Below are 21,194 nucleotides of genomic sequence, written 5' to 3'. Positions count from 1 at the left end.
AGTCTGCCATCTTGGGTACACAGCTGGCGGGAAGATCCAAAGACCAATTAGTGCCAAATGAATGCTTACCCCATGAGAGCTACAGTCCTATGTCCCTGATTACAATTTAATGTTCAGTGTGTTGCTGGATACGGGGTGTGAAGTCCTATGCCGTTGAACGGGTTGAAGACGCCCTATACCGGCTCATAAAATGTCTCCATCAGAACAAAACTCTCAAAGTGGTAAGAGAAAAGTCTTGATGTACTTTGTAAGGGAAAAGACACGAGAGAGCCTACCTAGTTCTTGGTGCACCCCGTAGACGATACTTGATTAGTACTACTGGCCTCCCCAAATTAGCAGCGATAACCCCAAAGTCAAAGATAGAAGAGGAGGACATCCCAAACCTGACGAATCATCGGAACCGATTTCCCCGATGCGCCGGCACACTTCCTCCACATCCCGACCAATCAGGCAGTCACATGCGGCGGCATCGAGCGCCGCAAGGCACCACTTGGCCCGATGTGGTAATCTATAAGGGCCCGTGAATATCCTTGATTTTTTTTGTGGAGGCTCGTGTTTATCATGCTTCGGTTTCCTATAGCTGCTTGTCTCCTGCTAACTTTGGGTCGATCTTAAGCCAATTGGCGTATGCAAGTCACGGTCAATATCCTCTGATATATCTCACAGTCTCGTTTCGCCGGCGTTATCCTCCCCTACCACCTAACAAGTTTGTAGTTGTGACTCGACAGCTTGCCGGCAGGAGAGCAGTGCATTCGATTATCGAATGTCCAAGGCATAAGAGGATACCTGGGACACAAAGCAATCCAATAAATCTATTCACAACTATACGTAGCTTTCCTAAATCGGGCTGAGTGAGCTATTACTAGTAGCTCAGTGCTTGTGACTCTTCCACCCCTTTGTATGGCTTCATCTTTAAGGCTGACACTGCGTGCAGGCCGGTCATTAATGGGATGGTCACAGTGAAAGTAAGTCGGAAATATTTTTAGGTTTAGGCTCTACAGGAGTGTACAGGCAACATCCTCTGGATCAACTGCGTGTCATGAATCCTAAGGTTGAGCAACATTTCTCGGCAGCTTAGACCCGCCCCCGAGGATGCGATACTACCTTTTTGCGCGCTGACAAGGCATGTTCGGTAAGTACTTAGATGTTACTAGTTATGCATCCTATTTTTTGTTCTCGTGTACATGACTCGCATCTAAAACAGAGAATGTGCATATAGTTTGCTGACGACGAAAGAGACGCGATTCCACATTGTTGTGAATAGGGGATCCTGTTAGAGATCTCAATCGGTTCATTCATATTTGCTTGCTTATCTTACTAACGTAAATTCCTTTGGTCGATGCTGAGACAATGTGGTCCTTGGTCAGCGCCCCGAGACGGCAAGCATATGGCTGTGGCTTCTATTTATGTGAGAGGCCACGATAAAGGTAAAGACTGGCAGGAACCGCGAAGAGCAAGAATAGCATGATGAGCGACGATCGCCGGAGTAAATTCTAAAGCCAACGTTCTGTTCGATGCAGCGGAGGTCCCCCACTTTTATCACTGCAAGACTCCTCCCTGCCCTTACAGTTGCTGCGTGCAACGCAAAACCGTCACGCCGTCACGCCGTCACATTGGTGATGGGGGTTTAGGGGGGAAAAAAGCTTGACCGGAACAGTGATTGAAACCCATTCTCGTCATCCGTGCTAAATGTGATGACAGCAGCAGGAGGGCCAACTGTCACCTGGTAGAGACCAAATGGATGGTGAGCGGGTAATTGAAGGAAGGCATTGGGCCCTGGCGGAGAGGGGGGAAGAAATGCCGCTACATCAGGCTATGACGCGGCCCCAGTGTTTAGGGCCACTTTGTACGCATCTTAACACTATAAACTGCGAACCCAGGACAAAGGTAAACGCCATCGGACCAAGTCATTCGGAACAGGCCGTGTGAGATTCGTCATACTATTGGCCTGAGACTACGCACGCAAGGTACTAGTGTCGGTGGTTGGTAACAGTTGACTATCTACCTAGTCTAGTCGGAGATATCAAGACCGAGATGTATCGGTGTATTGGTGGTTGTATTGATGTCGTCCCAAAAACGGTCTTTCCATGACGATTTTTCTTCGTGTGAACCGACCAGGGCACATCCGTAGGTCGGACACCCAAGGAAACCAACGAAATCGCTGACACCAACGAGTCAGACAACACAAAGCGTGGCAGATTCTTCCAGGCTTTCCAGTCGGATCGGCACGGTAAGCCCAGTAAGCCCATCGCCAAGGCTGGCAAGGCTGTTCCAAGTGTTGTCCAGCGTACTCTGTAGGCCAGCTCCTTGCCACTCTTTTGGCTGGACGGTAACTGAGCACGCGACCGGGCCCTCCCCCGTAACAGTGGCACGCCGGTTTGGCGGCGGTTCTTTTTATACGTCTCTTCCCTGCCGATCGCCCTGGCGATTCGTGGTTTTTTTTCTAGGCGCCCCCCCCCATTCGTAGTCAAGTCTTCATTATTATTGACTGTTGTGATTGCTCCCTCTTATGCGCCGCACTGATTACGTCGCTTTCTCTTGATTAATTATACTCTTGCTTCTTGTTCATCATTCTTCTTCCATTTCTTCTTCTTCCCCCTTCCGCCTCTGTTCCTATTCTAACACACACATACATTTTTTCTCCCTTCTCGAACTGAGTGGTTCCTCTAACTTGTCTTCACCTCCTCCCCCTTTGGCCTTTCGGCCCTTCAACAAACTCCGCCCCATTCCGGTTTTATTAGCAGCACGGACATTCCCCGTCTTATCTACAGCATCGTGCAACCTCGGATAAGAGCATGCACTTTCCGGTCTCTCAACATTGAAAGAACAAATATCGTCTATCGTTTCCCGCCACTATGTGGTCTTCGACACCCCGTTTGCTTCTCGGCCTCTGTGGGTTTTTATGTGCCGTTGGATCAGCTAGCGCCGATGTCGATTTCATGAGTGTCCGACCTGACATGGTCAAGGATTACTCCGGAAAAGGGGGAGAACCGGGAGAGAAATACTTCAGTAAGTCTGACATGATCCTGCGGTTGCTATCGGCTTTGTCTAACAAGTCACAGAGGAATCGAGGTATGCTATAGGATCTACTTGGGCGGTGTCTTTCTGTTGGCTTTGACTAACTCTAATCGAAACTAGCTTCCACTACCACTATGATGGACGGTACGTCTGGTCCACCACGCTTGAATCCCACGATTGCTGATCCCCTTGTTAGCTTCGCAGATGAGCCTCTTTCCGAGGAGGAAACGGTTCCGCACCTGTCGGAACTCATCCGGACCTATCTTTCGACAATGGCAGACCTTGGGGCTGAAACCTGGATAATGCATGGAACTCTGCTGGCTTGGTGGTGGAACCAGAAGGTTGTGACACAAAACCATGGGTGTTTACGATGCGCCGCCCGCTAATGGATGGACAGATCTTCCCATGGGACAACGATCTCGACGTTCAAATTTCTGAGCCGACCATCCATTTCCTTGCCGATTACTACAACATGACCGAGCACCACTTTGAAATTTCAGGAGTCGACGGCGGCCGAACCTATTTACTGGAGATCAACCCGAACTATGTCGTCAGATCGACCGATGACAAGCTGAATGTGATCGATGCGCGGTGGATAGACACATCGTCTGGGCTGTTCATCGATATCACTGCGGTACGCAAGGACGATGAGCGGAGGGAGAAAGACCGTGAGCCTGGTGCTTTGATGTGCAAGGATGGCCATCGGTTTGATGTAGGTGGCGCGTGAACCGGTGACACAACAAAGTGGCTGACTTGAAGTTAGGAAACCGAGATTTTCCCACTGCGAAACAGTTACTTCGAAGATGTGCCAGTCAAGATTCCGTTCGAATACGTTCGCCTGTTGAAGAAAGAATACGGTTCGAAGTCGATGACTGCTTCCGTGTTCCAAGGGTATGCTTCTATTCAACTCCATTTCCTTCGCTCTCGCTAATGCGTGGCACAGATACCATTTCAACCAGCAAACCCAAGTATGGGATAAGATGAGGTAGGTCTGATGCACCCGGGCCGTTCGCAATTCATGCTTACACGTTCGGGTTTAGTCGGAAGAGGTACTTTGGACGACGGGAGGTCGACATTCCTGTTCGGACCACGCCCCTCGGGCGCCTGTTCAGGGGTTGATCGAGCGACTGTACGATATCGACCGAGCTCCTTTGATGCGCTTGTATCACATCGGAGCTTGTGTATGACGGTTACGATATGGACTGGCCCAGCACCTAGACTTTCGACTTTCTACTTTTCTTTGCATATACGGCGTTTGCCTTCGGTGCGCTACCAATTCCGCATGTTGGCCATATATGGCGTTTGGGAATGTTTCTATATATACTTTGGATCTTGTTTGTTTACTCGGGGACATCGGACATGGAACATCATGTGAAAACGTGGTCGCCCATATTTATTTGGGCTCCTGCGCATCAAAGCCCATTGAGTGGCTTCTGTAAATATATCATATAATACGACTTACTACTTATTAGTACTACTTATTAGTACTACTTTATGGTGCGAATGTATATAGTGAGGGTGGGTCTCAATTACAACTAATTGGGTGTCTGCGATCAAAATAGAAGTTAGTACTCGATGGACACCCTTGCTGGTTTCGTCTTGGCTCTACACTATTTTCAGCAGCCACCCCATAAGCTTGGACACTACCACAACGATATCCATTGTCAAATAACAGACGAACAGACAGGAACATCTGTCGTGAGAAGTTGTTGAATGCACTCATACCGAGAGGGGCTGACTGCGCCTTTTGTAGAATCACACAGCAGATCAATACCAAGTACCAACGGATCAAATTCTCGTCCGCGGACCTTCCGCGGACCATCAAGGAGACCAGTGCAGTTTTGAGATACAGTCGGAAAAAGCTTGAGGGCGTCCGGAAATAGAAGCGTGTTGACTTGGCCCGCGGACTTTGGCGGTTAACTCCGATTTTGATCAGATAACTACTACGGAGCACAGTGTAGGAATAATCCGGTGGTGACAAGCAGCAGCAATGACCATCTAGAATGGCGGCATCTCGCTAGTGACGTCTTGTCTCTACACTGACACTGCATGATCGCCCCGAATCCCGCAGCCAACAAAGTCCGAAAATCGCGCCGTCTCAAGCTTATTCTTTATCTTTGATTTTTGCCCTGCTCCTCCCCATCCACGTGATTGTCAGATGGGATTAGTAAAGCAGGGCTAGACGTGGCCAATCACATAGCATCAAACCAAAGCGGCGGGTCCAGAACCATCAAGGTAGAGCCAATAGCGAGAGACCATCCATCCCGGGGTTCCACTCAAGTATGAGTCGATGACCGAAGATCCAAGTCAGGCGCGACAAGTTGATAATTTATCTAACCATTATTGTTGAAGTCAAATCCTTTATTTCTCACTCTGCTTTTTTCTACCGCTGTTCCTGTGTTCTGTTCCATGTCCATCACTCCTCTACTACTACACATTCTCCCTGCGTGAGGATGCGGCTTGGTGGGGATCCTGTCATTATCAGCAACAGTTCCACGCCATGTCCACTTCGTCTGTGATCTCACCTTCAGCCCCATCGTCCCTCTCGCCCAGGAACGGGTCTGACGTTGTGCCTGGCCCGCATACCAGCCACGACGCCCACGGCATCCCCTCCCATTCCGCACAAGACCACAGCTTGCGCAGCTGCGTCACCTGCCGTCGGAGAAAAGTTCGCTGCAACAAGAAAACCCCTTGCTCCAACTGCGTTAAGGCCGGCATCCAGTGTATCTTTCCCCCGCCGGGAAGGGCACCGCGCAAAGTGAAACGCCCGCAAGATGCGGAGCTCCTGTCTCGCTTAAGGCGCCTCGAGGGCGTCATTGAACATCTTAGTGAAAAGAAAGCGACTGGTGCTGCGGCATCTTCTTCTGATACTTCTTCCCCACGTGTACAACAGCACCCACAAAATCCACCCGCACCCCCGGCTAATGCGCAGGCCTCGGCGCCTGAAGGCGACGGAGATGGCTGCCCACTTCTTATGGATGCAGCCAAGCTGGATCCTACCAGACCTATAGCGCCTCGGAATATCGAGCATGAGTTTGGTCGATTGGTTATCGACGAGGGTCGAAGCCGTTACGTTAGCAACCGATTCTGGGCGAGTCTCGGAGATGAGGTGAATACTACTCCCTGTCCTTCTCTTATATCTGTAACGATGCTAATGTCAATAGATTGAGGAGTTGCAAGATATCCTAGATCCGTCGTCTTCGGACGAGGAAGACTATTCGTCTCCCGAGACATCGTCCAGCCAGTCGGCCAACCATGATGGCTTTCTATTCGGGTTCTATTCCGTTTCCCACTCACTACACGATTTTCTTCCGCCGAGGCCCCAGATTCCCTTGTTATGGAATACCTGGTTGGAAAACGTGGCGCCCTTGATACCTATCGTGCATAAAGCGAGCGCCAGGCAGCTATTTACTACGGCTGCCCAAGATCCAAATTGCTTGGATAAGAACTTTGAGGCGCTATTTCTTGCAATGTGCATGGTCGCGATCATCAGCATGTCGCCGAGCCAGTGCTCATCTCACCTGGGAGAAGAGAGGGATGTGCTTGTCAAGCGATACCGGTTCGCAGTCGAGCAGGCACTTTCCAAAGCAGATCTTTTGAACACGCAAAACATCACTCTCCTACAGGCTGTGGTGATTTTCCTGATAGGCGTTCGTCGCGAGGACGACACCAAATTTGTCTGGTCTATGACAGCGCTTGTTCTTCGCCTTGCGCAAGGACTGGGTCTTCATCGGGACGGCACCAACTTTGGCCTGAAGCCTTATGAAACGGAGATACGCCGACGACTATGGTGGCACATCTGCTTATTGGACATCCGGGCCGCAGAGGATCACGGGTCTGATGCGCAGATTCATGAACGATTGTACGATACTCGACTCCCACTGAATATCAATGACGACGACATTACACCGGACATGAAAGAGCCTCCCAAGGAGAGAGTGGGCTGGACGGAAATGACATTTTGCCTGATTCGCTGCGATATCACGGTCGCTGTGCGTCGAGTGAGCTACACTTGTCCAAACGGCCATTTCGTTCCGGCAACTCGGCAGCTCAACCCTGATAACTGCTCCAAGATGATCCGGGCGATCAACGACCGTATTGAAGACCGATATATCAAACATTGCGACATGAATGTCCCGATTCAGTGGGTTTGCGCGACGATTGGTCGCCTCATCCTGACCAAGCTGTGGCTCGTCATTCATCATCCGATGACCAGGCCTGAACGGGGCCTAACGCTGAGCCACGCCAATCGCGAGAGCTTATTTGCTACATCAGTGGAGGTAGCCGAGTTCCAGCGACTGCTGGATGGCGACGTCAAAACGTACAAATGGAGCTGGCTCTTTGCCACGAACATGCAATGGCATGCCATTGCCTTTGTGCTGTCGGAGCTTTGTGTCCGCCCACTCAGCCCTCTTACCGACCGAGCATGGAAATGTGTGAGCACCCTGTATACAGAGTGGATCAAAAACAGCAAACAGCGGAAAGGCATGCTCTGGCGTCCACTTTCCCGCCTGATGAAGCGAGCAGCCGCGTTCAGAGCTAAGCAAGAGGAGATGCGCGCGCAGATGAGTTCCAGCATGATTGCAGCTCACGATACCACAATTCCGAATTGCCCTGGACTCTCAATTATACAGCCCCCGGTTCTGCCCCGAGCACTGGACTTTCAGGCTTCACCAACAGGCCAGGAGAAGGAGTCTTTGCGCGGTCTGCCTGAGAACGGCGGAATCGATATCGACCTGCGCGGCGGACCAGTTAACGTGATCAACGAATTATTCCCCGACACGGACTGGCTAAATCCTGCCACGGCAGCCAGCATACAGCAGCAGGAGTGCTCGGGCGCGTCGATGGACACGCTAGTGAGACCGGCGGAGCCGAGCGAGACCCAGCAGGAGATGCCTAATGCGAATCTCAACTGGGAAGAGTGGGATCAGGTTATGACTGATTTCCAGATGGACCTGCAAGCGTCCAATACGCAGAATCCTTTTGGCAACGCCCTGGATTGGCTTGCTTGATGATACCAGTTGATGTGTTGATACTTTGATGGCCCTGGTGGCTATTATCGGCATCATGGGGATGCCTCTGTACTGAATGTCTCCTCTCTATACGACCACCAAAACCTCTCCATTCACGATAATGAGAAAGTTAGCTAGGTATGAGCTAAAAGCTAATGAACGAGTTATGTATGTACTATGTGCCTTGTTGTAACGCAGCCGAGGCAGTACTTTACCTGTATCACCACCCAAGTAACGAGTATAGCAACAATGAAATGAACAAAACCACTCCTATTAAATCCCTAAATAAAAACCACTCATCATATCTCTCCCCACAGATCAACAATCAAACCAAACAATCCCCCAACAAAACAGTAATAACAGTCCCGATCTATAAATCACGTGACACCGCGTAACCACCACCCGACAGGCCAGCTTGCGTAACTATACCTCCACCTCTCCCCTTCCCCCATCCTCTTTCTCACCTTCAATCCAACAACCCCGACCTCAATTCCCATTCTCCCAGAGAAAGAGAAAAACAAAGAAGACACTAAAATGGCCCCGAAACGCTCCGCAGCAGCAGCAGCACCAGCAACAGCAGGCCCCGTCCCCGCGCCCTCACCACCCACCATGCCCTCCGCATCCTCCGCACCGGCAGCTTCCTCTCTCTCCTCCGGCCCCAAAACCCTCACCCAGAACTCCTCCATCTACGACATCGCCCACACAGTCTGGCAGCAGTACCTGGCGACCACGCCGCAGCGCACAATGCTGCTAGATGCGTTCATGGGATTCTTGGTGCTTGTCGGTGGTGTGCAGTTTGTTTATTGTGTTGTTGGGGGGAATTATGTGAGTATACCTTTATAGCCACCCCCCCCCCCCCCCCGGGTTATGGATGAGTTGGGAAGAGGGAGGGTGTAAGGATTTGGCTAATATTGGGATCTTTGTGACAGCCGTTCAATGCCTTCCTGAGTGGTTTCTGTGCTGCCGTTGGTCAGTTTGTTCTTACGGCTAGTTTGAGGATGCAGACTAGTGGTGGTACGACTTCGTCGACTGGAAGTGTGAGTGGTGGGAAGGGGAAGGCGGGGAAGAAGGGTGCTGCGGCTGGTGCTGGGGAGGAGGGGAGTGGTGTTTCGCCTGAGAGGTGAGTTTATTTACTTTACTTGGGTGGTTTCTTTGGGGTGAGACTGGATTGCTAACTGTGTGTATAGGGCATTCGCGGATTATGTCTTTGGGAGTCTGATTCTGCATTTCTTTTGTATTAACTTCATTAACTAGAGGTCATCGGGTCTGTGGGACATTGTGGATATGGATGAGATTTGGTAGAATGGATGGAAAGGTGGATATAAAGTGACAGGAGAGGAGAGGATAGGATAGGGTTCAGGCTGTTTCCCTGGTGGAGTAGCCTGGTCTGCTCTGTTTCTAATCTGAGTTGGGTGAAGGTAAAACAAGTCGAGTATCTGTTATTGCGTTATGTTAGCTAGCTACTATTTATACCTGTGTATCAATGTATGGATCTACTGTTTATCCTCAGCTTCACATAGATAGTATCAACTCGTAATCTATTCAATATATCCCTGGGTATAGTATATTCGATATTCTAGTATAATCAAAAGGCCCGTCCTGGTTTCCGCTTAATCTGCGGCTTCTTAACCACGCTTCCGCCTCCACTTCCACCGTTGCGCGCACCACCACCACTACTCGAGGCCGTCACACCCCCTACACGTCTTGCTGTCGCGACAGGCCTCCGCACAACAGACCCCACTTCAATCTCCTTTCTGCGTCTGGATGGATCGTTCCTCTCCGCCTCGCGCTGCTTCTCGGCTGCGGCGCGTTCGCGGTCCGCCGCCATCTGAGTCTCGATCTCCACGCGCCGGTTGAACTCTTGTTCGGTGATGCGGCGCTCGCGCTGAGAATATCCCTTTTCTTTGACGGAGTAGAAGACACCTCCGAGTTCGGCGAGCCACTATTACCGGATGTCGTTAGTATTTATTGTATATGGGATAGGGTGGGGACTTTACATGTGGATCTACAGCAGTCACGGTAGACATGTACTCCTTGCTGGTGAGGATCAATTCGTGGTAGACCACGTACTCCGGGACATATCCCAGACCGTAGAGAGCACTGGTCGGGTGGAGTTGCATGCTGACGCTGGTTCGGAGGTTGAGGAACTCGCCGATACCCTTGACGCGCGCGGCTTGGTGGTAGAAACCCGAGCAGATGCATTTGCGGATCTCGTCCCAGTCAGTGCCGCAACTGACCAAGGGCATCTTCTGCACCGTCATGATGTCGTGCAGCTGGTCGCGGACTTCGCGCGCCCGCCGCAGTGCCTTGGCGTGGAGGAAGTGGCGTGTGCACCAGCCGTCGGAGTAGCCGTTTGCTTTCCATTGCGTGTACACGTGGAGTAAAGTGAGGTGGTCGGATTCTGGGACGAAGAATTTCTCGCGCGCGGCGTCGGATTCTTCTTGTCGCTCTCTGGGACGGTAGAAGACGCTGGGGACGGATAGCATAGATACGATGGTTAGCATTTCCTCGCTGCAGCCGTAGGTTTCTGCGGCCGTGATGATGAGCTTCGCGAGCGGGGGGTCCATTGGGAATGGTGTCATTCGACGTCCTAGTGGTGTGAGGTCGCCGAGATTGTCGAGTGCTCCGAGTGACCAAAGCTCGAAGAGGGATGTGGTGATTGTCTCCTGGGGTGGGGGGTCCATAAAATCAAAGTCAAGGAGGTCTTTGACGCCAAGGGATTTGAGAAGAAGGACGGTGTTGGAAAGACTGGTCCGCTGGATTTCCGGAATCGTTTGCAGGTATAGCTCGTTCTTATACGCCACTTCGGTATACAGACGATATGCCTTGCCCGGTCCCGTACGTCCTGCTCGGCCAGAACGCTGGTTGGCATTGGCCTGTGATATAGGCGTGATCTGCAGAGTGTCCATGCCCATCTTGGGGTTGTACACCTTAAGTTTGGAGTACCCCGAATCCACGACGAACATGATACCGTCAACTGTCAGACTGGTTTCAGCAATATTGGTGGCAACAATCACTTTGCGCACACCAGGCTCAGCCCGTTCGAAAATTTTGGCCTGTTGCTCGGCAGGCATCTGACTGTAAATGGGAAGAATGCTCAATTTTGGCGGGTCGTTCAGCAGCTTTAACCGCTCATCAACCAGCTCGCATGTCGCTTCAATATCTTCTTGACCTGTCATGAACACAAGAATATCACCGGGACCTTGCGACACGTGGATGGCCAAGACCTGCTTGACCGCGCTGTCAACATAGTCCTCGCATGGTGTACGCGAGAAGTGAACATCGACAGGAAACGTTCTTCCGGGAATGATAAACTCCGGTGCGCCACCGTAGAATCTGGAGAAGCGCTCTGCGTTCATGGTGGCCGATGTGACGATAAGCTTCAAGTCCCTGCGTCGAGCTAGGACCTTCTTGAGAAGACCCATGAGCACGTCTGTGTTCAGCGCTCTCTCATGCGCTTCATCCATGATGATACAAGAATACTTGTCAAGGTCCTGCTGGACAAGTGACTCTCGTAGAAGAACACCATCAGTCATGTACTTGATGACCGTCTTCGGGCCTGTGCAATCTTCGAAACGAATAGCATAGCCAACTTCATCACCAAGATCAACCTCCATTTCCTCACTGACACGCTTGGCAACACTCATAGCTGCCACTCGACGAGGTTGTGTGCACCCGATCATGCCAAACTTCGAATAACCGTCCTCGTGCAGGAACTGCGTCAGCTGAGTTGTTTTTCCAGACCCCGTCTCACCAACCACAACCACAACCTGGTTATCTCGAATGACGCGCAACAGATCCTCTCGGACCGCAAACGCCGGCAGGAATTCCCTCTGCTCCCGGAGCGTCTTGCTCTTGCTGAACGAACTTTGTCCACCTTCATCCTTTTTCAGATGTTGGGCAAACTTGTTTCCGCTCTTATAGGCATCCTCCACGGGCATAGCGACCGCACTGTCACCCTCATCCTCCTTTACACCCATGAGGTTTCCCAGCGCCGTTCCTGCCATCGTTGTCGCCTCCTGCGCTTGCTTCTGGCGTTCCCGCTGCTGACGTCGTTCGCGAACCACTTTGCTTCCTTTCCGACTGAAAACTGCCATATCACTCTGCGGGTCTCGGACAGCTGAGATGGGCTCGAGCTGCTTGGTGAAGATCGTGCGGCCATCGAGGAAAGGCGGACGGAGGTCATGGACCAGCAAATGAACACGGGTGCCTTCTTCATCTTCGGGCATGAAGTCGCCATCAAAATCGCGTCTCTGGGCGACACCAGATGTGAGCATTCGGTTCGTTTCCCAGTTGTCGATATCCTTGCGCTTTGCGTCGCGCAGCTGTGGCGGGAGATTGGAGCTCTTCAGCCTTTTGGCTGGAGGCTGATCGTTGGAAGCCATGATGGTGTGTGATTTATGATCGAACAAATACGATCGCTTACTAGAGAAATTGATATGTTAATGCTTCGCAGGGGGCCACAGCTGTTTGCTCGAGCCCTCCCGCCGATAGTTGGAGAAGATGCAATCGCCGCGAATTGCGGATTCCATCGTTTCTATCGGAGTTGCGGCAAACACTGCAAACATCGCCGCCCGCTTCGTCACGTGTAACATCCCCTCGCAAGAACAGACAGAAGATAGTGTGGAAAATGTAAATCATAGAATGAGAGCTCTGGTGATTAGTTATTTTCAATTGTACTGCTTCTTCTTTGTTTCTGCATTAGTAGTTGTTTGTTCGTTTAGCGACGCAGACGGAGCTGCAACAGAGCGACGCCGCAACCACCGCCGATCCATATCGAAACTCCCCGCATCGCAACTCCGGCTTTGCAACTGCGCTTTCAAACAGAATTCGACATCATGGCCAGCCAAGCACAAGTCAACCCCAAGAGGCAACAGGGTATGTCTTTAGTTTCTATCTGATTTGCTGTCGCCATTTTAAAGAAGCCAAACTGATTCGAAGCAGAGCTCCAGCTCCAGTACTCCAACTACAAAAACACGCTACAACAATTGGCGCAGAAGATTGGTGACATCGAGCAAGAAGCAGAGGAGCATAAGTAAGCTGCCCTATTGGAGTTTTTCTTGCTTTCAGGTTTTGCACAAGAAAGTGCTTTTTTGCGCTTAGTTAGGAACAGCAACTAACGCACACTCAACGCTAGGCTTGTTATCGAAACCCTCGACCCCCTTCCTAAGGACCGGAAATGCTTTCGGATGGTGAACGGTGTTCTGGTAGAACGGACAGTTGAGGACGTTCTTCCGTCTCTCAAGACAAACTCGGATGGATTGAAGCAGGTCTTGGAGGAGCTATTGAAGCAGTACAAGTCGAAGCAGACGGATCTGGATAACTGGAAGGTAGGCAAATTAGTCTCTGGTGGTCCACGTATGTGGGATGCTAGATGGATTGCTAACTGTTCTGTTCGTTTTACAGAAGAAGAACAACATCCAGGTTGTACAGCCTTAGAAGCAACGGTGCTTGTGTTATCTCACGGTTTCTGTATCCTCTTCATGCAGCGTTATACACTGAAAAATAATATCTCTATAGTAAAATCATGTAATTCTAGACTATCCGATCTGCTATCCTGTAGTAAATCAGAAAGCATCGTAGATGAAGGTTAAACTAGGCATGCAGCAAGTAGTATACAAAATACCATCATTGAAGACAAACTTGGGGAGGGCCTGCGTTACTAATCTGCCCTTCCGCCAGTCTTCATCTACAATCACACTTGAGCGGACAACGTATCCATGATCTAGCATCATCAAGATGAAATCGCTTCGCTGCGCATCTACATCTAGGAATATGTGACAGCATGTCACAGCGCCGCCAATTCTCTAGTTGCGATCCATGCCGTCGCTCCAAGCGACGCTGCTTTTTCGCCTCTCCCCGAGGAGGGAAGTGTACTCATTGCCAACGACTGGGCCATTCATGCACCTTTGACTTTGCCAGATCCCGGAAAGCAAAGCCCAAGCAAAACCTAGTGCGGTCTTCCCCGTTGACAAATGGCAATGAGCTACCAGAGATCCCACTTCTAGGCTTTGGCAGTCCTGATGGTTACTATCAAGCCGGCTCCACGCCCCCGGGGGATACGCTGGCCCCGTGGTTCAACCTCGGCGAAGGCCATAATGCACAGGAGAATCATGACGATATCCTGGACATTGATCTGGCGAAACGACTGACGTCGAATGTTACACATCCAACGCAAGTGTCAAGCGAGGCGCAAATGTCCGTCCGCAGCAATTTGTCGGACAGAGTGCCCTACGCGATGCCGTTTCTTGCCGGTAGTTCACTGACGAGTCCTGTTCGTTTGCTGAATTCCAAGGTGGATGCAACTATCTTAGATGATCGGCTGGCAAGAATCTACCATGCCATCATCACGGGATGTGCTTCTCGGTTTGTAGACTACGACTGCAATCTGTATGCAACGACGTCACACTATCGATTGCAAAGTTGGAGTGAAGGGTCGTCGCAAAGGCATACGCCTGCTACCTTGGATAATTCTACAAACACACCGTTTACTAATACCCCTGCTTCGGTTGCACAGCTAAATGCCATCTCCTTCCCGGATTCGGAGATGCCATCAAATGATGTCTCCTGCACGTTCACTGTCATCGGGGCCGTCCGTTTCCTTGATCATTTCGCTGGTCTCTACGGCAATCGACTCAGTGCAACCGCGCGTAGACAGTCTGATGCCGCGCTGAAATCAGTGCTTCGCACATTCTCCCTTCAGTGGCTACCTAGCGAGAGTACATCAGCAGCTGATAGTATCTTGCAGGACAGTATTCACGGGATACCCACGAGCGAGGCATCCAAGAACGCATTCTACGATTCTTGGTTTCAGGCACGGGAGATTATCTCACAAGCACAGTCTGTCCGATCGTTCAGGGTCGTCTATGCTATCCTGCTCTTTTGTGGAATCACCATACCGGCTAAAGCTCCAGTCGAGTCAGCCCGCAAATTCCTTGACAGCGGCCTGCAAAGCCTTTGTTCGCTGAATGAGCTTATCAGGCAACACTGTCATACTCTTGGAGCACACTCCATATACAGTGGTCTGCTGGAAGCCAGTCTCAATGCCGTGCATTGGGGTGGATACATTCGTGACCTTGGGGCATCACTCACCACGAATCGTCCATGCAGACTGCCTATTCCGGGTCACAGTAAAGGTAAGCTCATCTGCCATGGGATTTAGCCTCAGCTACAGAATCTGACTTGAATAGTGCTTTTCAGTACTGGCTCGGTCTTGTCCACATTCGATTGGACCAATGACCACTGTTTCCCGCCCGGTCTGGATGACAGCATCGCATGCATTTGTCAAAAGGCAGTTGCTGAGGCGTTTTACATCTGCAGACAGATAATCGAGGTCAAAAACCTACTACACTGCGATGCGTCTTTGTTTTGCATGGAGGATGTTGCCTCAACAGTGGCAGCCGTGAGCAAGTTCAACCACCAGTTCCGCCCGTTCATTAACTACTGCATCAACAACCTGGAACGTCTTTCCTTACCCTCTAGGACAGCTTCCGGTAGGAACTTAAAGCACTTGCTCTTCTCATTTGCTGACTATTGAACAGTCTCGCTCGTATTATTTTGGGACCTGAGTACCCTCATCTTAGCCGAGGCGTTGGCTCTCGACAGGGAGAGCGATTCTGTTGACGACACTATCATCACAAGCATGCGCATTTATCAAGCTGAAGCGGTGTCATCAGTCACGAAAACAGTAGAATGCGTGCTCTCGCTAGCGCCCGACTCCGCCTTCAACATTGAAAACGGTCTTGATGCCGAAGTCCCTCTCATCGCCTATCACATTACCCCGAGCTTAACGGCAACGGTCTACCAAAAGTCCATTGAGACCTTGATGCACTTTCAGCAATCGCCGCTCTATACTGGAGAGATAGTGGACGAGGATTGGCAAGGTCAGGTTGATATTGTGCTGAAAGGTCTCAGCTCACTAGGCGTGACCGTTGGCGGATCCGAGGCGGCCGAAAGAGTTTTGCAGTCACTAATGCCGCGATATGGAGACATTCTCTCTGAGTGCTGGACCTCTGATTTTTGCACTTGATTGGTGTTCCCCGCCACATGTGAAGTACAGCGGATCCGACATGCGGCGTCGGCTAGGATGTACCGGCGAAGCTAGAGACTACAACCACGCTCTATACAAGGGCAGTGCCATTATGCCTATTCCAAGGCTAGGGAAATTAAACAGAGGTGCAAGCGCTGCGATCACGAAGCTTAGCTTACTTGCAGCATGTTGAGGATGCCACTACTATTATCCTGCCCAGATGCGGGATTCTGTTCGCCGCAGTAAAGGAAGCCCAGGCACCCTATCTTCCCAAATAAACGCTTATTATACCAACAACTAATGCTGCAATATTAAATTCCACATGAATCCATAGCATACATACTGTGAGTCTCATAGTTCCTTCTGTCCGCATATATCATTGGAATGTTATCGGATCCGCTCTGTCGGTTCCGACTATCGGTTCCGCAATCCAGAACTTTTCTCGAAATGCAGTCTTCCTATCCTCGATATCATTGAACAATTCCTAGTTTTGTTACTGGCAATCAATTGGCTTCACTTCTTCCAGAGTCAATTTTCTTACTCTACCCAAACAACAATCCACCCTTATACAAGCCTTCCCAGCACCTACCGTCCCAAAGATATATATCACACCCCACACTACCTTCTATATATACTACAATACTACAATGTCTACAACTACAACCACACCACCCCTCCCAACCCTAATCTTCATCCCCGGCGCCTGGCATCAACCCACCTGCTACTCCAAACTCATCACGCACCTGCAAACCCACCACCCAGACCTGCACTGCACCACCATCACCCTCCCCTCAACAACCGGCGACCCCGCCGCCACATTCAAAGACGACCTCGACGCCACCCGCGCCGCCATCATCACCGAAACAATCCACCACGGCCGCAATGTCGTCCTGATCGCGCACTCCTACGGCGGCATGGTCGCCAACAGCGCCATCAAAGGCTTCACCTCGCCCTCATCACCCTCATCCGGCATCATCATCGGCCTAATCCTCATAGCCTCCGGCTACACCTTAACGGGCCTCTCCTTCATGGACCCCTTCCTAGGCCACCCGCCGCCCTCCTGGCGCGCAAACCACACCACCGGGTTCGCCGAGGTAGTCACTTCCCCGCGCGAGCTCTTCTACCATGACCTCCCCGAGGAAGAAGCCCGGTACTGGGTATCGCAGCTCAGACCGCAAAGCCTGAAAGCGCTGTTCGAAGGCGGCGAGTACTCGTACGCCGGGTGGAAGGATGTCCCGAGCTGGTATATTGGAACTGGGGAGGATAAAGGACTGCCGGTACTGATGCAGAGGGTAGGCGTGGGGATGGCGAAGGGGATGTGTCCGGGGTTGAGGGTGGTGTATAGGGAGGTGGAAGGGGCGAGTCATTCGGTGTTTTTGAGTCGGGTGGAGGTTGTTGGCGGGTTGGTTTGGGAGGCGCTGGGGGGGTTTATGGGGAGGGAGGTAGAGGGGGATGGGGATGGGGATGGGGATAATTGGAAGAGTCAGGGTGTGGTTGTGCCTGAGGCGGATGTTTGGAGGGTTTCGACGTGGTTGAAGTATGGAGTGCCGGCGGTTTTGGGGAGGGTGGTGGGGTGGGGGTTTGGGTTGTATGGCTGGGTTAGGGGTGGGTAGTAGATATGTCTGTACTATATGGTATGGAGTTGTTGATTAATGTATATATGTGGCTGTGGGTTGTCTGGTTCTTGTGGATCGGGTTCGTTGTCTCTTGCTTAGTTTCGCGTCTAGGAAATATCTTCGCCTTCATGTGATGACAGTCACTGTCCACGGTGTGTGTATGGATGTATGTATGATCCTAGCGGTGTAGTAAGAGGAACTGATACATTACAATAGATAGAAGCACACTGCCTGTATGATGAAATCCAAGTAATCTATGCCATCATACTACGTCGTTCCATCCGTCTCATGTTTATCTGAACTCCTACTAGTCAAGAACTACTAACGTGTGATGTATGACTTCACCGATAGAATCACCAGGAAGTATATACCGAAGATACACATCGTATCACACTACTATTAGCAGGAGGCAAGTATCCACCATCAACCTACGTACCCAACCCTTCCTCATCATCAGCCTTTACGATTGGGACACTAAGGACTCTCTGAACAACTAATAGTTATATACGATCTTCGAACTGCATAGATACCCGAACCCGGGGCAGTTCTTTATGCCTGAGAAACCTAAATTTAAATTGAAGCAAGGGAAAAAAATAGAAAAAAAAATCACGTCTATGGTTCGTTTGTTTCTTCTTTCCTCTGTAGTAAATAGGGTGGGAGTCATGCAAAGCCCACCCACATTTCAGCATCAATTTCGTCATTCGTGATCGTCATCATGTACTCCTAAGTGTGTTCAGTCCTACCGCCGAGATTTCATTCATGGCCACACCATCCAAAAAAAAAAAACCAATACCAAGCAATCCAAAAAGCCAAAAATGCAACCAACAGGGTGAACAGATAGCCCTGGTCCGAGCGCCGACTGAGTGGCGGATGTTGTTATAGTAATAAAAACAGGTATATCGTAGTGGTAAGAAAAAGGGGGAGGCGAAAATATCAGAATCAGTAGGGGTAAATGACAAATTATGACATGGTACTCATCGAACATGGACCGTATACGCAAAACAGTGATAGCTGAGAGGGCGGGTAGCATGCATTGACGTCTAACGGTCAGACATGTAAGACGTCAAGGCATGCTAGTGCTCAGAGACTATCGGCGAAGAAAAATGAGCTTCTAGAGCGGGGAGGTGTGTGAGGGTAAGAGTGCGGCTTGCTCTTGCAGCAAGTTGTGTAGTTCAACGGATGTGGTCAGTTGTAGACCTGACTCCTCGAGTCATCAACGGCGCTCATCCAGCATATGTGGATTGCCGCCGTTCGGGGGGCGGAACCGGGTACTCCTCGTATGGCTGTCGCATGTAAGCATCGCGGGATGGGATGTAATCTGGCCCCACCTCTCGCGCATACCTGTACTCTTTGTCCTTGGGTGAACGGATCTCGCCATACGTAGGCCGGCTCGAGGATTGCCGGGACATACTGGGACGAGCAGCGGACTCATAGCGCATGTGTTCTGTGGGGTAGGTGTAGGTGCTACTCCGAACGGGAGGCTTCGGCATAGGGCGCTCTTGATGTGGCGGTGAACCCCCCCTTGCGTATCTTGGGGACTTCTGGGGTAGTGGTATACTGGGTTCTCTGAGCACGGTGTCCGGTTCCGTCACAATCTTGTAGCGAGTCGACTTGGGCGGACTCTCGCCGGCTGCCATTTCTGGCGTGCCTGGACTCGAGTAGCCGGAATCGTACTTGTCCGTTCGCAGTTTCGCTGTCCGACTCGCTTCATGAACCATGTTATGCAGTGGATTTTCTCGACTCATTCCCCTGGCGCGGGAATAGGATTGTGCAGCGCTCGCAGAGCGTGAGGGCTGGAGGGATGGCCGGGCCGATGAAGGAACCTTCACTGACGGTGAAGTTGCCGTAGTCGGTATGCTAGGTATCTTGACGTCGTAGGACCGGGCCTGGGCCTCAAGCTTCTCGTATGATCCATTGCGAGAGCTACTTGTACGAACACTCTCTTTGCTCGGTCGTTTCGTGCGGCCCGAGTGTCGTGACGAGGAAGACTCCGGATCAGCGGATTCGTAGCCATGATTGCGCGGGGGCGAGCGGGACGCTTGCGGACGTCTGTCGATTTCGATAGGAACGGTTCCCTTGGAGCGCCGAATGTAATCTTTGGCGGTGTGGTGTAGCTTGTCATGCTTCGACTCATAGTCGTCCGTGTACTCGTCTTCGTAGCGGGTCGAGGTATGGCGGCGCGGGAGGTCAGCCGGTCGGGACTTGCGAGAAGATGACTCCCGGTTGCGCCTTTCCGAGGGGCGCTTAACCTTCACGTAAACCGTGGACGAGGCGCTGGAATCAGATGCGCCGCCATCGTCTTCGGAGTCGCTGTACGGAACGGCCCGCTCATACTTCTCGTAGGCATCCCGTTGTCGTTCCCTGGTACGATATTTGGCACGACTGCTGTGGGTCGTCCTCGAATTCTCGCGAGCCATATCCTTCGCCGCACGAGTACTAGGGCCATCGCTCTTGCTTTTCTTCTTCTCGCTCGGGGGTTTGGAGGAGTATCGTTTCTTATACTCATCGTATTTCCGGGAGGTTGAGCGCGACTCTTCGGAGAATTGGAGATCGTCATCGGAATAGGTGGCTGCATCAGCCGGCGTCCTCTCCTCGTAGTACCGTCCGTTGCGATACTCGCGAGGGCCACTCGAGCCACTTGCGCGCGGGGCGGGATAGGCAGATGAACCATTGATCGGTACACCTTGCTCATGCATTTGGCGACGTAGCTCAGCCAGCCGAGCCTTCGCATCGTACTTGGCCCTTCTCGTCTCATCCGAAAGGGTCTCGTAGGCCTGCTGCACCTTCTGAAATTCATCCTGAGCTTGACTTCTCAGCGACTCATCTTTGATCTTATCGGGGTGACATTTCAACACGAGCTTGCGATGGGCAGATTTGATATCCGACAAGGCCGCATCCCTTGCCACCCCCAACACCTCATATGGATCGATATCTGGCGCGGCTGCCATGGTCTGCAGAAGACACTAGTGGGAGATGGGGTAGAAAACATAAAAACCAGCCTCAATGTAGGATCGACAGGTGATTTAAATAAACAGAGTGATGATAAATGCAGAGCGACAGGAAAGCGACAAGTGCCGCGGTGTGGCGTTGTATATAAGAAGCGTGGAGGACAGCAGAAGCGGTAAGTACCTGAACGGAGGGAGGCGAAGCCGGAGGGTTGCAGCGATAGCGCGGATGTGTAAGGTACGCAGAGATGGACAAGGCGGGCGGATAGACGGCTCGATGGGGTGACGTGGGTGCTTGACGATCAATGGCGCATAGTCAGGATTGTCCCGATCGGATATGCGGCCAATTCATGGAGAAGGCCGGAGAAGACGAAAGAAGGGGAAAGGGGAGAAGCAGGATGACAAAAGGGCAGGGTGAAACCGGCAGCAGAAGGGGGAGTAAGTAGGAAGTGAATTGGGATGGGATTAATGAGTAATAATGAGTAAAAGGAGAGACACGGGGAGTTTATGATGAGTGAGAATATGAACCATGCAGAACCAGAGTCACTAGTAAAAGTCCGGTTGGAGTGCTGCA

General features: G+C 51.3%; 7 protein-coding genes across 7 annotated transcripts; 4 read left to right on the top strand and 3 right to left on the bottom strand.

The window, feature by feature from the left end:
• Nucleotides 1–1,875: 1,875 nt before the first annotated feature.
• Nucleotides 1,876–2,385, bottom strand: BDQ94DRAFT_141226 (uncharacterized protein). The gene has a single exon (XM_026765780.1). It carries the CDS (start codon nucleotides 2,247–2,249, stop codon nucleotides 1,998–2,000), a length of 252 nt encoding a protein of 83 aa, XP_026627982.1. The 5' UTR covers nucleotides 2,250–2,385; the 3' UTR covers nucleotides 1,876–1,997.
• A 470-nt stretch (nucleotides 2,386–2,855) lies between these two features.
• Nucleotides 2,856–8,030, top strand: BDQ94DRAFT_158812 (putative C6 transcription factor; the record flags this gene model as incomplete). Its single annotated transcript, XM_026769001.1, has 9 exons — nucleotides 2,856–3,013; nucleotides 3,139–3,162; nucleotides 3,215–3,359; nucleotides 3,416–3,730; nucleotides 3,782–3,909; nucleotides 3,962–4,003; nucleotides 4,642–4,681; nucleotides 5,510–6,091; nucleotides 6,183–8,030. 9 exons carry the CDS (start codon nucleotides 2,856–2,858, stop codon nucleotides 8,028–8,030), a joined length of 3,282 nt encoding a protein of 1,093 aa, XP_026627981.1.
• A 534-nt stretch (nucleotides 8,031–8,564) lies between these two features.
• BDQ94DRAFT_169261 (putative oligosaccharyl transferase subunit Dad1) lies at nucleotides 8,565–9,284 on the top strand (the record flags this gene model as incomplete). Its single annotated transcript, XM_026771247.1, has 3 exons — nucleotides 8,565–8,855; nucleotides 8,960–9,150; nucleotides 9,218–9,284. 3 exons carry the CDS (start codon nucleotides 8,565–8,567, stop codon nucleotides 9,282–9,284), a joined length of 549 nt encoding a protein of 182 aa, XP_026627980.1.
• Nucleotides 9,285–9,552: 268 nt separating this feature from the next.
• On the bottom strand, nucleotides 9,553–10,634 carry BDQ94DRAFT_141221 (putative mRNA splicing factor RNA helicase (Prp16)). Its single transcript, XM_026765779.1, has 2 exons — nucleotides 10,028–10,634; nucleotides 9,553–9,972 (listed from the first exon to the last, which is right to left on the bottom strand). The coding sequence occupies exons 1-2, from the start codon at nucleotides 10,610–10,612 to the stop codon at nucleotides 9,616–9,618; spliced, it is 942 nt and encodes a 313-aa protein (XP_026627979.1). The 5' UTR covers nucleotides 10,613–10,634; the 3' UTR covers nucleotides 9,553–9,615.
• A 2,234-nt stretch (nucleotides 10,635–12,868) lies between these two features.
• BDQ94DRAFT_177740 (putative prefoldin subunit 2) lies at nucleotides 12,869–16,141 on the top strand (the record flags this gene model as incomplete). The annotated part of the gene is made up of 6 exons (XM_026772985.1): nucleotides 12,869–12,908; nucleotides 12,972–13,065; nucleotides 13,168–13,388; nucleotides 13,895–15,166; nucleotides 15,221–15,523; nucleotides 15,572–16,141. 6 exons carry the CDS (start codon nucleotides 12,869–12,871, stop codon nucleotides 16,057–16,059), a joined length of 2,418 nt encoding a protein of 805 aa, XP_026627978.1. The 3' UTR covers nucleotides 16,060–16,141.
• Nucleotides 16,142–16,829: 688 nt separating this feature from the next.
• Nucleotides 16,830–17,486, top strand: BDQ94DRAFT_141216 (uncharacterized protein; the record flags this gene model as incomplete). The annotated part of the gene is made up of 1 exon (XM_026765778.1): nucleotides 16,830–17,486. A coding segment is annotated over one exon (359 nt), but the record flags the coding sequence as incomplete, so codon positions are not given.
• A 1,315-nt stretch (nucleotides 17,487–18,801) lies between these two features.
• BDQ94DRAFT_17370 (DnaJ-domain-containing protein) lies at nucleotides 18,802–20,959 on the bottom strand. The gene has a single exon (XM_026772213.1). It carries the CDS (start codon nucleotides 20,621–20,623, stop codon nucleotides 18,899–18,901), a length of 1,725 nt encoding a protein of 574 aa, XP_026627976.1. The 5' UTR covers nucleotides 20,624–20,959; the 3' UTR covers nucleotides 18,802–18,898.
• Nucleotides 20,960–21,194: the final 235 nt, after the last annotated feature.

This window comes from Aspergillus welwitschiae (assembly GCF_003344945.1).
Source record: "Aspergillus welwitschiae strain CBS 139.54b unplaced genomic scaffold BDQ94scaffold_11, whole genome shotgun sequence".
NCBI lineage: Eukaryota > Fungi > Ascomycota > Eurotiomycetes > Eurotiales > Aspergillaceae > Aspergillus > Aspergillus welwitschiae.
Note: the sequence above shows the minus strand (reverse complement) of the source record. Positions and strands in the feature narration are given on the sequence as shown.